The sequence below is a fragment of the Mesocricetus auratus genome, unplaced genomic scaffold (genome assembly GCF_017639785.1).
Source record: "Mesocricetus auratus isolate SY011 unplaced genomic scaffold, BCM_Maur_2.0 Super-Scaffold_6730, whole genome shotgun sequence".
Classification (NCBI taxonomy): domain Eukaryota; kingdom Metazoa; phylum Chordata; class Mammalia; order Rodentia; family Cricetidae; genus Mesocricetus; species Mesocricetus auratus.
Genome location: NW_024429184.1, coordinates 74,989,161 through 75,005,389, shown reverse-complemented (window position 1 = coordinate 75,005,389; position 16,229 = coordinate 74,989,161). Strand labels below are relative to the sequence as shown.

The 16,229-nt window shown below is 44.5% G+C and overlaps 1 protein-coding gene and 1 pseudogene across 1 annotated transcript; both read left to right on the top strand.

Moving 5' to 3' along the window:
- The first annotated feature begins 204 nt into the window (after positions 1-204).
- Positions 205-3,868, top strand: Npbwr1 (neuropeptides B and W receptor 1). The gene has a single exon (XM_040741521.1). It carries the CDS (start codon positions 362-364, stop codon positions 1,349-1,351), a length of 990 nt encoding a protein of 329 aa, XP_040597455.1. The 5' UTR covers positions 205-361; the 3' UTR covers positions 1,352-3,868.
- LOC101823074 overlaps positions 1,454-16,229 on the top strand; it is a 34,960-nt pseudogene continuing 20,184 nt past the window's right edge.

Sequence of the window (16,229 nt, the reverse complement as noted above, 5' to 3'; positions counted from 1 at the left end):
TCCTAGGAGTTCGGAGGCTTCTGCGTAGCACTTTGTTGTATTTGATCGGCTGGAATCAGATTTCCACAGGTGGAGGGAGAGGTTGGGACTCCGAAGCCACCCCCAACTCTGGACCTCGCTTCCCCCTTAAAGGTACACCTCGAGTAATCTAACCTGTGTTTTCAATTCTGCTTCCAGCCAGGGAGTCCCGGCGACAGTGGGCTGAGTAGCTTGCGGGAAAGCCCCTCCGGTGCACAGGCAGAGAAAGGCTCCAAGACTCAGGCAGTGCCCCTTGCAGATCCCTGTCAACGCGGACTTCCAGAGTCCCGCGGGGTTGCTGAGTGAAATCCGGGTGGTCGCCGGCTCTCCCGCTGTCGCCAAGATGCACAACTTGTCGCTGTCCGAGCCTGGCGGAGACAATGTGTCCTGCGGCGGCTCGGCTCTGGGCTGTCCCAACGGGTCGAGCCCCGCGCCTCTGCCGCTGCCGCAGCCGCTGGCGGTAGCCGTGCCTGTGGTCTACGCGGTGATCTGCGCGGTGGGACTGGCAGGCAACTCGGCGGTGCTCTACGTGCTGCTGCGCGCACCGCGCATGAAGACAGTCACCAACGTGTTCGTCCTCAACCTGGCTATCGCCGACGAGCTCTTTACCCTCGTGCTGCCCATCAACATCGCCGACTTCCTGCTGAGGCGCTGGCCCTTCGGGGAGGTCATGTGCAAGCTCATCGTGGCCGTCGACCAGTACAACACGTTCTCTAGCCTCTACTTCCTCACTGTGATGAGCGCCGACCGCTACCTGGTGGTGCTGGCCACGGCCGAGTCGCGCCGGGTGTCGGGGCGCACTTACCGTGCTGCGCGCGCCGTCAGTCTGGCGGTGTGGGCATTGGTGACTCTGGTCGTGCTGCCCTTCGCCGTGTTCGCCCAGCTGGACGAGGAGCAGGGCCGACGCCAGTGCGTGCTGGTCTTCCCGCAGCCAGAGGCCTTCTGGTGGCGTGCCAGCCGCCTGTACACACTGGTGCTGGGCTTCGCCATCCCGGTCTCCACCATCTGCGCCCTCTACACCACCCTGCTGTGCCGGCTGCGTGCCATCCAGCTAGACAGCCACGCCAAGGCCCTGGATCGAGCAAAGAAGCGTGTGACCTTGTTGGTGGTGGCGATCCTGGCCGTGTGCCTCATCTGCTGGACGCCTTACCACCTGAGCACCATAGTGGCGCTCACCACCGACCTGCCGCAAACGCCACTGGTCATTGGCATCTCTTACTTCATCACCAGCCTGAGCTATGCCAACAGCTGCCTCAACCCCTTTCTCTACGCCTTCCTGGATGACAGCTTCCGCAGGAGCCTTCGGCAGCTGGTGTCCTGCCGTGCCGCCTGATGCTCTCTGGACCCCAGGCAGCACTGCCAGCGGGGTTGAGGGGAATACGGGGAGTGAGGTTCCCAAGCAGCAGCCCAGACATCCTGAGGCCCCCTTCCCGACATGCCTTCCCGCAGGTCCTTCTCAGGACTGAGTGATTCCGGATTTGCCCAGCCCAGAGGTGAGGCCTAGGGCAGCTCCGGTAAGAACACAGCACTGGTTTCTCCCTACAGCTAAGGGCAGGGCTTGACCCCTGAGTTTAGGGTGAGTGTGGTGGCAGTGTTGAAACATGAGTTTAACTCTCCCTTGATCTCTTGAGTAGACCCTTAGGATGTCGCAGGCTCCCCCTTCCGGTGTCTCAGCGCTCCACTGTGTATTTTGCTTCTTTACCTTCCACAGAAGATGCCAGTGCTTTTAATCAAGCAGGTAAACAACCTGTCTTGATCCTTCTTGGGTATATTCTAACTGACTTGGAACAGGGTTAAGGTCACGCCTCACTAGAGGTGTCGGGGGTGGGGTGTTGAAGGAGGCTGGAGCCTGGGTATGGCTGATAAAGAATAGAGATAATCACCCACCCAGTTTCCCCAACAACCTTTCTTCTTTCCAATGACTGGTCTCACCCCAAAGACTACCACAGAGGCTGCAAGAACCAAGAGTCTGGAGAAATGTCCAGAGCCAGGTTCCAGCAACCTGTTGAGGAGCCAGCTGTCTAGCGAGTTTCTGAGGGCAGCTTGTGCACTACTGTGCACCAGCCAACAACTCTTTACATCCCTGTCCTTTGTGGTTTCTGTAAAGTTCTCCAGGGCATCCCTCCTGCCTCGTGGACTTCACTGGTCTCTCATAAAACTAGGGTCACTGTAATTGTTTGCGGATACGGTTTCTCAGGACTAAGAAGTCCATAAATGCACATATGTTTTAATCTCACAGACTACTTTAGAGGACTGTAAAAAATAAAAATTCAACTTGTTCCATCCTTGGCTCCACTCCTGAATATTATTCCAGAACCTCCCTTCAGTGACAGCCCCTAATGGGACCCGACTTGTACCCCAGCTATTTCTTGGCTAGATCTTTGCTTATATTCTAACCACAGGGAACTCCTAAGCATTGTTCAATTCTAAGGAGTTGTCTCTTGAACCCCGGGGGGACATCTGTTTCTGATTCCCCATGGAGATCATCTGGTACCTGCCTTTATATGTTTTATCTCTAGCTATGGAAGACAAGCTTGCAGGAGGAGTCTAACCAACCCTCTGCAGGTCACGCCTCAGACAAGAGGTCTGGGATAACCATGGCCAGCCTCTGCAGGTCCACACTTCAGACACAAGGTCTGGATAACCAGACTCACCCAGGACACCTGTCTTACATGATATGTTTAGGATGAGTCACAGGAAGGAATGATTTTAATGTTTGTTTCCTCTGGGAACAACACAAGAGTGTTGCCAGCAGGTTTTGTTTACCGGGTTCGGCACTCAAGCCACTTCTCGGTTATTTACATTCAAAATACCCTTCAAAAATATGTAGAAGGGAGATGCTCTCTCTTACAAGAGGGAGGCCAAACTCCTCTCTGACTTTAATGAATGAGAATTAGTTCCTTAGTTCTTGGTGTGCTGGGAAAATTGAGATCATTTTCAGGTATTACTTGGGAAAGCTAATACAGAGGCTGTGTGTCTTGGGTACAAATAACAGTAAACTGTTCAAAACACAGCTTTCTGTCAGGTGTGCATTTGAATCATGCCCCTCAAACCCTCAGAATCAGCTTTGGCTGAGCCTTCAGAGGTGTCTGCAATGTGATTGCACCTTTTTATCCCTACGGAGCATTCTGTAGATGTGTCTTTAGAACTTAATTATTGTATGAGTGCTCTGTAATCTTTCAAAACTAGGGTTTTACAGTTCAGTGACTGTTAGATTGTCCAGGGTGCTGGGTAAAGGATATAGTGGAAATATGACAACAGATGGACAGCACTGTCACCATAACTGGAAATACAGTCTTCATAAATGCAGCAACAACACAGATAAGAGGAGGTCCTGGTAGTTTTCTGTCCATCACATCACCCCCACCTGAAATGGGCCTGTGACTGTCCTGCAGTCTCTGGATGCTGCTGAAAAAAAACACTGGTATGGATATTATTTTGTCTCTCACAGACAGGTACAGACTGGTTTGTACAAAGAGAAATCAGTATCAGTGTCACTCTGGTTCTCTAAGTCCCTGGTTATCACTGTATCACCCCTAGACTACCACCATTTTTGTGATATTTGGAAGTTCATACAGCGTGTCTTATACTTGCCTTTTATTTCTTAGATAATACATAGAATAAATAAGCAAACAAGCCACACAGGAATAAAATTTATAGCTCTATGTTAATTCTTATAGACTTTGTATAAACAATGCTGTTTGGCTTTACCACTTCTAATACTTAAAAGTGTGGATTTGGTTTTATTTAGTTTAATGTAATTGTAAAATGTGTGTTTTATGCTTTCTCAAGAATTGCAGGATTTTGCTAATCGACTACAAATAAAAGCTGAAACACTCTGTGTGACAAATGTATATTGTGTTTCCAAAAAAAAAAAAAAACACCAAAAAACCCCCCACCAAAACAAATAGAAAACCAACTAAGCAATAACAAAAAATAAAACCAGGACTCTTAACCCACAAAATTGGCTGGCATTCCATGAATAAGAAGCCAAAATAAGCATGGCCCAGACCAGAGATAAAAGAGTGGAGAAAGATTACTATAAGCAGGAGAGAAAAGCGTGAGAAATAATGTAAGACAGGGGAGTGTAGGGAATTTATCTGGAAAGCATGTACATATTCCTATGGGAAATCACTTCAGGGACAAGCACATCCAAGCATGCTCAGTAAATGGATGCTACTGAGCATGGTCAGTCGAAAGTCACAATTCAAGAGGGAAAATGGTGGGAGGAATACATCTGGGCACATTCAGCTTGCAGAGCAAATTCGTGATGGACAATATTCCTGGGTGTGCTCAGTTTGTCTCATGGGTGGTGAGTGGTCAACCTCACAGCTATACTGCAGTACTTGACCATAATTAAAGCACAAGAGATGTTCCCAGAAATCTTCTTCCAAGTAAGTTGCAGTATGGTCAAAGACTTGGACACATTGAAGGTGAGTCAGTACAGGAACCACAACCTCTCTTAATTGCTAACCACTTAACATGTTTTGAAAATACTGCCTTTATGGGAAAGTCATACAAACAAGCAAAGAAAAATCTGATAAGAAATAAATATTTAAATTCTCATACACAAATTTTAATTTTATTCTCATAAAAATGATATGAAGCTTGGCCCAGGATTCTAGAACTTACAAGGGACACATAAAGGATAACAAGCTTTTATCATACAGCCATAAACCTCCTTTCTTGGAAATTTGAACAACCATGGGGAAAGTGAGAAGGAAAGGAATGCTAGGTTCCTAACATGCACATGCCATTCCATTAGCAGTATAGTATACACAGACATGGCACACATATGTGCATGGAAAAGAACCTCACTGAAACCCCCTTTTCTCCAGCAACATGCCGTAAGAAGGAGCCTTAATCTATGATGGACAGTGTTATAGGTTGAAGGTCAAGTGTTCCCCATAGGCTCCTGGGTTTGATAGCTTGGTCATTAATTGGTGGTAATGTTTTGGAAGGTGATGAAATCTTTTGTGATAAGGATTCTGGATGGCAGAAATAGGTCCCTGAGTGGCACCATGTTATTAGTCTGCTTCTGGTACTAATCTCTGCTTCCTGCCTGCTGTGATATAAGAAGCCACCTTATACTTCCACCAGCAGGGACTGACTGAACCATTCCTACCACCTGACCATGATGGACAAAAATTCTTTGAAACCACGATTCAAAATAAAACCTCTGTTCAAATGGCATTGATTAGGTATTCCACATAGTGACAAGAAATTCCTAGTCTTATTCTATTTTTACAGAGATAGAGTAGGTTGCAATGGTAATTTGCTGTAGTAAATATCAAACTATGGAAAGCATTGATGTGTATGTATTATTTAGAAATGTACACCTGTCATTTCATCATGGAGAATGTTAGCTGTAAGAGGCTACTGAACTATAGCTATGCTATCTCATGAAAGTATTCCTAAGAATACTCTAAGTGCTAAAGCTATCTTATATAAAACTGGTCTCTGGAACAGTCCTAAATTCCTAAACAATATGGCCTTGAGCTAAAGGTTAACTGTCTGACCACTTAGCTGTTATCTCTTCCCTTCTGTAAAAAACAATGCTTTCCATAAATGTCAAAAAAGCATGTTTTGCTCTTAAAACTCAAGTCCTCACATTGAGGGGGGTTCCAGATCAGTCTCATGCTGGCCTCCCTGCTGTTGGTCTGGGGTCCAAGAGCTCTCCCCTGTTCAGATCAGCTGTCTCTGCTGGTTTTGCCAGCCCATTATTTGCCAATTTGCTCATCACTCCTCTCTCTCTGTCACTGGGTTCCTTGGGTTCAGTTCAGTGCTTAATTGTGGGTGCTTGCCTCTGCTTCCATCAGTCACTAGATGAAGGCTCCCGGATGGTTATAGACATCAAGTTCATTATCAGGAATGGGCATTCGAGGTGGTCTCTCCACTATTGCTTAGCTTGCCAATTGGTGTCATCCCTTTAGATCACTAGAGGTCACTCTGGTGCCCCCCCCCACGAATGTGAGTGTCAGTGAGAAGGCCTGGGCAACCTATGTGGCCCTGAGCAGTGGATCAGTGTCTATCCCTGGTATACAAACAGTCATCGTGTGCCCATAGCACAAAGAGGGATGCTCTCTCAGCCTGGACTCTTAGGGGAGTGCCTGGACCCTACCTTGAGTGAAATGACAGACTCTAGATATCCCCTATGTGGAAGGAATTGGCAATAGGGTGGGAGGCTGGGGGGGATGGGGGAGTGTGGGAGGAGGGGAGGGAGAGGGAACTGGGATTGACATGTAAAACAAGCTATTTAAAATTAAAATAAAAAAATAAAAAAAACTCAAGTCCTTAATAACTCAAATAATCTGGAGCTTGGGCCTTCTTCCTGCTAATCTGCCTGGGACAGCCCCACTGGCAGTGAATAAAGACTCCATTCCACTTGTTCAGGCCTCTCAGGAGTTCATCTCTTCTGGTACCTAATAACAATAACAACAACAATAATAATAAAGTTCGATGATCAGTCCTCAATATTGAGGTATTGTCCTGTGATAGAGTCATTACCTAGGATGCCGGAGTCCCTGATTTTGATCCCAAATACAGGAGGGAGGGAGAGAGACTATAAATAAAATGACAGTCATAACTTAGCCTTGCAAAGAAAATGGAATTGTTTATGTACAAAAATAAAAGTACACTACTCAGAACACAACTCTTGAGCAATTGTGAAGGTGCCTCACACTGCAGCCTCCAGGCTCCACGTCTGTGAAGGTATGCTCTAGTAATGTTCTCTAAACAGAATGCTGGGCTGCCCTGTTTCATGTGGAATACAGTTAGCAACACACTATGCTCTCTTTGGATGTCTGCTTATACCATATCTCCTGAGGTTACCTGGCAACATCACATCAATTAGAAGGACAACATCAAAAGACGGACAAAGGGAAAACAAAGACAAAGTGATGTATTCTAGAAACTTTCAGAATAGATACAGTGTGTGCATACAGAACAGCCTTCCTCTGAGAGAGACACTGCCCTGCAGCAAGAGCACTTCACACTTCTCAGAGTGTTCCTGGATTCGTGTCTGCACCCGACCAGTGTTCAGCCAAGGGAGCATTTTGTGAAATCCAGATCCAACAGAGAGAGCATCTAGGTCATCCTGCCTCTTTTCAAGGAGTCTTGAAGAACAGACTCAGTGAACACAGTGACCAGCCAGGGGCACATGTCAGAGACACAGGTGCCACTTTGTATTCAGTTGTGTATGTTCAATAAGATGGAACAGATTGTCAGTGCTCCCCCCCCTGCCAAAAAAGCAAAAAAACGAGGGGCTTATCATTTATATATGTCTAGTAATTATAACAAAATTCCTCATGCTTCATCTATTCGACCAAGCAGCTTATTTCAGGCAACAAGATCTTTGCCTGCCAGTAGAGGAAAGCCCAGCCATTTTGAGGCTAGGTGGTGAGGGTGAAGCAACCAAACTGGAAAGAATGTGACTATGTGAACTTCAGAAGTGCCCAGTGAGTGATCTACATGCTTACTCATTAGGTGGTTTGGTTGCAGTACCTCTGCAATATCATCAAAAATTCCACCCATACCCATTTCTCAACCTGTTCTCTTTGCAAAGACATACTGGTCAAAATTACTGGTCAGAATGGAATTTTCCACATAATTTCCTTTTCTTAAAAAAAGCATAACTTATGTTTATTATTACAATTAGTTGCTATGGTTAGGATATTCAATCCACATCACCAGAAAAGGAAGTAAATGAAAAAAAACATTTTAAATGTGCAAAAGTGAGGTTCCTTGATTTTTTTTGTTTGTAGTTGGAAGGAAGATTACATCTAGGTGATTTTAAATCTTTCAGAAATAGCACTGAAACAATAGTGATGGCTCAGTGGATAAAGGAAGTTGTCACTCAAGCCTAGCAACTATGAGTTTGATTCCAGAAGCCCATGTAAAAATGGGAAAGGAGAAGAAAGGAAGGAAGGTAGGAAGAAAGAAACCAATAACCCATGCAGTCTTTCATGTAAAAATTTTTTAAGTTTTATACCTTAAATAGTTTTATTCTTATACAAATAATACACATACATGAGTCCAGCCATTAGGAATGTCCTGGACAGCTTCATGCAAATGGGTGCTCCTGTCTAGTCTTTCTAGACCTGATTCCCTTTAAGAGCTATTTCAGTTGTTTATTCTGGGATTAAGCTTATACTTCCCTGCTTAATTCATTTACACACATGATTAGGAAATAAGTCCAAAGCCCTGCAATTCTCCTCAGGTAGGTGTTAGTCACCCACAAGCCAGCTAGGGCCCTCAAGGCCCAGACTGGCAGAAAGACACCCATGGGCTAGCCAGAAGGCTTGCAGCAATGGACAGGTGGGCCCTTCTGATGCATAAATGTGTGGTAGAGACATGGGATAAAGAGAAGGACAGGTCCATGTGCAAAGAGGCAGAACAGACCAGAAGGCAGTGAGTAGTGGGCTGATGTGGGAGGCTTGCTTGCCACTCAGGGCCATGATGACATCTGGGCCCAGGCTGCTGCCAAAGGCCATGTCTAGATCCATGGTCCTACCACAGCAAGGGTCTGTGTTAATATCTGTGGCTTATGCTGCCACCAATAGCCTCATGGAAGCCTGGGGTCTGGGTCCCAACGTGTGGCCTTGTGGGAGTCTGAGGGCCATGCCACCACTGGAACCACACTGGTCTGAGTGGTCTGTGCTGCCACCTGGGGCCCTGGTGTTGTCCAGGCCTGAGCCTCTGCTGAGGACTATGTCTGGGTCTATGACCCTATAGCAGCCTGGGTCTGAGTCAATGTCTGTGGCTCCTGTTGCAACTCAAGGGCATGTGGTTGCCTGGGGTCTGATCAGTCACTGCGACCATGTTATTGCCCAGGAATCATGCTATTGTCAGGGTTATACAGACCTGAGTGACGTGTTCTACTACTACCTGATGCCATGGTGATGTCCAGGCTAGGGCTGCAGCTGAGGGCCATATCTGGTTCCATGACCCTACTGCAGCCAGGGTCTGTAGCTGCTGTTACCATGGAGGGCCATGTTGATTCCTGGGGTCTGGGCCACCAGCTGGGGCTCTGTTGGTGTCTTGGGGCTGCACTTTCAATGGAGCCATGCCTACCTGAATAGCTTGTGTTGCCACCTGGGACCATGTGATATTCGGACTCAGGCTGATGTCAGGGATCATGCCTGGATCCATGGTCCTGGTACAGCCAGGGTCTGTGATGAGGTACATGAACATAGACTTAGAGATGTGGGGTTCGGGTCACAACCTGTGGCCTTGTTGGAATCTGGGGGCTGTGTTGTAACAGGAGTCATACAGATCTGGGTGACCTGTCCTGCAACCCAATGCCATGGTGATGTCTAGGCCAGAACTGGAGCTGAGGTCCATGTCTGGGTCCGTGGTCCTGCTGATGGGTCTGAGATAATGTCTGAGGTTCCTGTAACCATCGAAGACCATGCAGATGCCCGAGGTCTGGGACTATGTTGGTGACCAAGAGCCACACTGCTGCTGGTGCTGTGCTGATCTGAGTGGCCTGGACTATCATCTATGGCAATAGTGACCTCCAGACTGAGCTGCTACCAAGGACCATGTCTGGGTCTGTGGTCCTGCTGAAGTTGGGGTTTTGGTGAAATCTGAGCCCCATGTTGTCACCAAAGGCCATACAGAAGTCTGGGGATGGGGTCACAACCTGTGGCCTTTTTGGTGTTCAGGGGCCATGTTGTCATCCTGTATTGTATTATGAGGACTAGCCTCCAATAGCATAGGGCTTGACTTTTGATTTATCTTAGGGAGTAAAACTAAACTCTCAGGGGCTGGTGAGGGGGACTAAACTAAATTCTCTGGGGCCCTCAAAAATGGAATACCCTCCAACATGTCAGGATCTCACCTAGGTTACTGATGAATAGCAAGCCTTCAGCAGATCAGAGAAACTGAAGAGGAGATGCAAAGCTGGTTAAATACTGGACAGACAAACACACACAAGGACTTTTTTGAGGGCAAAACTTCTTTCTTCATTTTAGTATTCTTACTGTTGCTTGTTCTACTCTGTTATTCTGAAGTTTCCCTTCTTTCTCTTGATGTTTTCCTTCTAACTTTTCTTCTACATCTTTCCTGGTTTTTTCCTTTTCTTATGTCTTTAATTTTTCCCTTACAGCTTATATACCCCAGTAGAATCTTATAACCAATATAAAAATTATAATGTGGTTATATTCTATTAAATGAATGATTACAATAAATACAAGTAAAAGATAAGATGTTTCTCATATTCCTTACATGATTAAACATTTTGTGTATTACATTTGAAAAACAAATTATTCACAAGAAACCACATATATTCATACACAAGAAATTTGTGATGAACTAACAGAGTGTAAGCAAGAAAGGTATATTTTGGCCTGTTTACAGCCTGCCTTCTGGTGATCTGCGCACAACTAGCTGAGACCAGGGAACTGCAGACCACAGCTCCATCACAGCAGGAGCCAGCTTTCAAATCCCATTCTCCACCCACGGGACAGGCTGGGGTCCAGCCTACACAGAGATTGCCAAGGCACTGATATTTTGATGGCCTCCATCCACACAAGAGGAAAGCAACCAGAGTACTGGAACTGCTCCCACCCACTGGAAAGGAACCGTGGTCACATACCCACCAGGAGAGGGAGAAACTCCTTCTGCACCCACAGGAAGAAATTATGGGAAGGAGATGATATAAAAACACACCCAATAACAGAAAAACCAATATGACACTGCCAGAGACTGGAGACAATACACCTGCAAGAACTGAACAGCCCATTACTGATGAAGCAGATGAGAGAGACCTTAAAATCAACTTCATGGAAATTATAGAGGCCCTCAAGAGGATATGAGAAAATCCCTTAAAGAAATGGAAGAAAAAAAACAAAAAATGCAAGAAACAATTTGAATGGTACAAAGGTTGAAAGCTGAAATAGAGACAATAAAAAAACACAGTCTAAAGGAATGCTGGAAATAGAAAAGCTGGGCAAACTGGCAGGTACTACAGATACAAGCATAACCAACAGAATATAAGAGATGGAAGAGGGAATTTCAGGTATTGAAGATACACTAGGGGAAATAGATTCATCAACCAAAGAAAATTGTAAGTCCAACAAATCTGTAACACAAAATATCCAGGAAATATGAGACACCATGAAAAGACCAAGCCTAAGAATAATAGGTATAGAAGAAGGTGAAGAAAACCACCTCAAATGGGCAGAAAACATATTCAACAAAATCACAGAAGAAAACTTTCCCAACCTAAAGAAAGACATGCCAAGGAAAGTACAAGAAGCCTACAGAACACCAAATAGAGTGGACCACAAAAGGAAGTCCCCTCATCACATAATAGTAAAAACCCAGAACATACAGAATAAAGAAAGAAAATTAAGAGCAGCAAAGGAAACAGGTCAAGTAACATACAAAGGCAAACCTATCAGAATCATACCTGACTTCTCTATGGAAACTCTGAAAGCCAGAAAGTTCTAAATAGATATTCTACCAACACTAAGAGACTAAGGATGCCAGCCCAGACTACTATTCCCAGCAAAGCTTTCAATCACTGTTGATGGAGAAAACAAGATATTCCATGACAAAACTAGATTCAAGCAATATGTATCCACTAACCCAGCCCTGCAGAAAGTTCTGGAAGGAAAACCCCAACCCAGGGATGTTAACTACAACCAGAAAAACATAGGCAATAGATAATCCCACATTACCAACAGCTAAAAGAAAAAAGAGGTGGAAATCCACATATAATTCCCCCACCATCAACCATTCCAAAATAAACAAGAATGAACAATCAATGTTCATTAATATTCCTCAGTATCAATGGTCTTAACATGCCCATAAAAAGACACAGGCTAAAAGAATGGTATGAAGACAGAACCCATCCTTCCGTTGCATACAAGAACTCACCTCAGCCTCAAAGACAGACACTACCTCAGAGTTAAGTCATGGGAAATGATTTTCCAATCAAATGGACACAAGAAACAAGCTGGTGTAGCTATGCTAATATCTAACGAATTAGATTTCAAACTAAAATCAATCAAAAGAGATAAAGAAGGTCATTCCATATTCGTCACAGTAAAAAGCCATCAGGATGAAGTCTCAGTTCTGAACATTTATGCCCCAAATACAAAAGCACCCACATTTCTAAAAGAAACATTACTAAAACTCAAACCACACATAAAACCTCACATATTTATAGTGTGAGACTTCAACACCCCACTCTTACCACTAAACAGGAGTACCAGACAAAAACTTAACAAAGAAGCAAAGGAACTAATAGAAGTTATGACCCAGTTGGGATCAACAGACATCTATAGAACATTCCATTAGAATACAACAGAATACACCTTCTTCTCAGTGCCACATGGAACCTTCTCAAAAATCCACCACATACTTTGCAACATATCAAACCTCAACAGATAAAAAAAATTGGAATAACTCCATGCACCTTATCAGACCACCATGCATTAAAATTAGAATTTAACAACACAAATTTCAGAAACTCGACAAACTCATGAAAATTGAGTAATGTACAAAAACACCATTCCTGTGTCAAAGAAGAAATAAAAAAAATTAAAGACTTCCTAGAATTTAGTGAGAATGAAAACCCAATATACCCAAACTTATGGGAAACTTTGAAAGCAATGCTATGAGGGAAGTTAATAGCATGGGAACAACAGACCTTGGCCGGAGGCCCACTTCCCCATCAGCCTGGGAGCAGGCAGCTGTGAGACAATGTTTACTGAAAACATGTTTACTAAAAACAATCCAGTGTCCTAAGAAATGTTTACCAGAGCTATAAGTTCCCGATAAGGGCTCGATAAGGGTTTGCTCACTGAAACACCCTGACTTTGATCTTTCCAATGGCTAGCAACCTCTTCCTGCCCCCTACTGCTACTGATGATTCTGGTGTCAGGGATTTAACTACCAGCCAGGAGGAGGAAGGGGGTATGTGTATGTGTATATGTGTGTGTGGCAGAAGCTTTTCTGGAGGAAAGCGTTCTTGGGAAGTTCTCCTGATCCTTCTTGGTGAGCATAAAGTTTTCTTAATGCAACGGACTGATCTCTGTGTCATCAATCCTGATGCCCTTGCCACATTCTCGGATACAGGCTGCGCAGCGGGTGCGACAATTGGAGGTTCCACCGAGATCATGAAAGTAAGTGGGTGGGTTTGTCCCTTTTGCCGGCTAGGGACGGATTGTGGAAAATAAGAAAAGAAAAGATGGGAAATAGTCCCTGGAAGTTTAAATTACAGTATCGTGTAAAAACGTTACTTGAAGGACAGGGGACCGCAGTCAAGCCTAAAACCATGGGAGGCTTTCTTAAATGGATTGAAAGAGCGAGTCCATGGTTCATTACTGGGGAAGGCTTAAATGTCTCAGATTGGGAGGAGGTTTGCTATGATCTTCAGAGAGTTGGGTGAGGAAATCCAGAGAATCATCAGGTCATACTTTGAAAACCTGTACTCCACAAAAATTGAAAATCTAAAGGAAATGGGCAATTTTCTAGAAAGATATTATTTGAAAAAAATTAAATCAAGAACAGATAACCAATTTAAATAGACCTATAACCTCTAAGGAAATAGAAGCAGTCATCAAAAGTCCCCCAAACAAAAAAAGCCCAGGGTCAGAAGGCCTCAGTGCAGAATTCTACCAGAAATTCAAAGAACAGCTTATACCAATTCTTCTGAAAGTATTCCACACAATAGAAGCAGAAGGGTCTTTGCCAAACTCTTTCTATGAAGCTTCAATAACTTTGATACCCAAGTCACACAAAGACTCAACTAAGAAAGAGAACTTTAGACAAATTTCCCTCATGAAAATGGAAATATCTCCCATGCTGTTGGATAGGAAGGATCAACGTAATAAAAATGGCAATCTTATAGAATTTAATGCAATCCCCATTAAATCCCAACACAATTCTGCACAGACCTTGAAAGAACAATTCTCAACTTTATATGGAAAAACAAGAGACCCAGAATAGCCAAAACAACCCCGTTCAACAAGGCAACATCCGGAGGCATCACCATCCCTGACTTCAAGCTCTATTACTGAGCTATACTCCAGAAAACAGCTTGGTATTGGCACAAAAATAGACAGGTAGACCAATGGAATAAAATTGAACACCTCAACATTAACCCATACACATATGAACACCTGATCTTTGTCAAAGAAGCTAAAAGTATACAATGGAAAAAAGAAAGCATCTTCAACAAATGGTGCTGGCATAACTGGAGGCTGACATGTAGACGACTTTTGATAGATCCATGTCTATTGCCATGCAAAAACTTAATGTATCAAAAACCTCAACATAAACCCAGCCACACTGAACCTGTTAGAAGAGAAAGTGGGAGGTATCCTTGAACGAATTGGTACAGGAGACTGTTTCCTGAACATAACTCCAGTAGCACAGACACCAACAATTAATAAATGGGACCTACCAAAACTGAGAAGCTTCTGTAAGGCAAAGGGCACAGTCAGCAAGACAAAATGGCAACCCACAGATTAGGAAAAGATATTCATTAACCCATATCTGACAGAGAACTGATCTTCAGAATTTACAAAGAACTCAAGAAGCAAGTGTCTAAAACACCAAAGAATCCAATCAAAAAGTAGGGTACAAAACTAAATAGAGAATTCTCAATAGAGGAGTCTAAATTGGCTGAGAGACACATAAGAAAGTGCTCAACAAACCTAGCCATCCGGGAAATGCAAATCAAATCAACTCTGATATGCCATCATACTCCTGTCAGAGTGGCTAAAATCAAAAACTCCAATGACAGTTTATGCTGGAGAGTATGTGGAGAAAGGGGAACACTCCTTCACAGCTGGTGGAAGTGCTGACTCTTACAGTGACTTTGGAAATCAGTGTGGCGATTCCTCAGGAAACTGGGAATCAGTCTACCACAAGACCCAGCAATTCCACTCTTAGGCCTATACCCAATAGATGCACATTCATACAACAAGGACATCTGTTCCACTATACTCATAGCAGCATTATCTGTAATTTCCAGAACCTGGAAGCAACCTAGATGCCCCTTAACTGAAGCATGGATAGAGAAAATGTGGTACGTTTATACAATGTGGTACTATTCAGTGGAAAAAAACAATTAATCTTGAAATTACAGGCAGATGGATGGCACTAGAAAAAAACATCTGAGTGAGGTTACCCAGTCACAAAAAGAGAAACATGGTATGTACTCATTCATATATGGATTTTAAACATCAATCAGGGGAGTGCCAGCATACAATCCCAGTGCCAGAGAGTCTGGGAAATAGAAACTTTATCCAGAGACTGATGGAAGCAGAGGCAGATACCCACAAACACTGATCTGAACTCCTGGAATCCAGTGACAGAAAGGGAGAAATGATGAGCAAAGGAATTAAGACTGGGCTGGTTTAACCCACAGAAAGTGTTGACCTGAACAAGGGGAAGCTCTTGGAGCCCAGATTGATGGCTATGTGGAAAACATGGGACTGACCCAGACCCCCTGAATGTGGGTGTCAGTTAGGAGGCCTAGGTAATCTATGGGGCCTTGGGTAGTATTTATCCCTGGTGTACAAATACAGACTTTGAGTTCCCATCCCACAATGGGGGATGCTCTTTCAGCCTGGACTCTTTGGGGAGGGCCTAGGCCCTGCCCTGGATGAAATGACATGTAGAGAGCTGCGAAGTGCCGTACCCTTAAGATGGCGCTGGCTTCCTCCTTCTGCTAGCCAGACAGCAAGTGCTCTCTGTGATAAACAACTCCTTAAGAGCCTCACCTGTATTTGGTTAAGGCTGGATATCAGGCTTGCTTCCTTGTACGTGGACCTATCTGCATGTTCCACATGGCATACTGGGGTTGGCCGCCCAAGGGCTTTTAAAGTGTGGGTTGCCACTCCCCGGGGTCAGAAGATTGTTCAAGGTTCCTGAATAAAGTGCTTAAAGAAGAGTCTGAGCTTTGCAGTCTTCCTTGCTGGTCCAGGCGGTCGCGACAATGACAGACTCTGGAGATCCACCATGGAGGGCCTTTCCCTCCTTGGGGATCAGATTGGAGACTAAGTGGGGGACTATTGTGCCTGGTGGGGAGGGAGAGGGAGAAGGAGAGGGAAAGGGAGCTGGGACTGACATGTGAAGCAACTTAAATTAAAAAAAAAAGAAAGGTATATATTTCAGCCAGTTCTTTTGCTGGCAGGATGCATTTTGCAGTTACAAAGAATGAACCAATCATTTTATTACTTATTTCAAAAGGT

Excerpts from the sequence above, each read along its gene's own strand:
- Npbwr1 (XM_040741521.1), top strand. The coding sequence starts at position 362 with ATGCACAACTTGTCGCTGTCCGAGCCTGGCGGAGACAATGTGTCCTGC.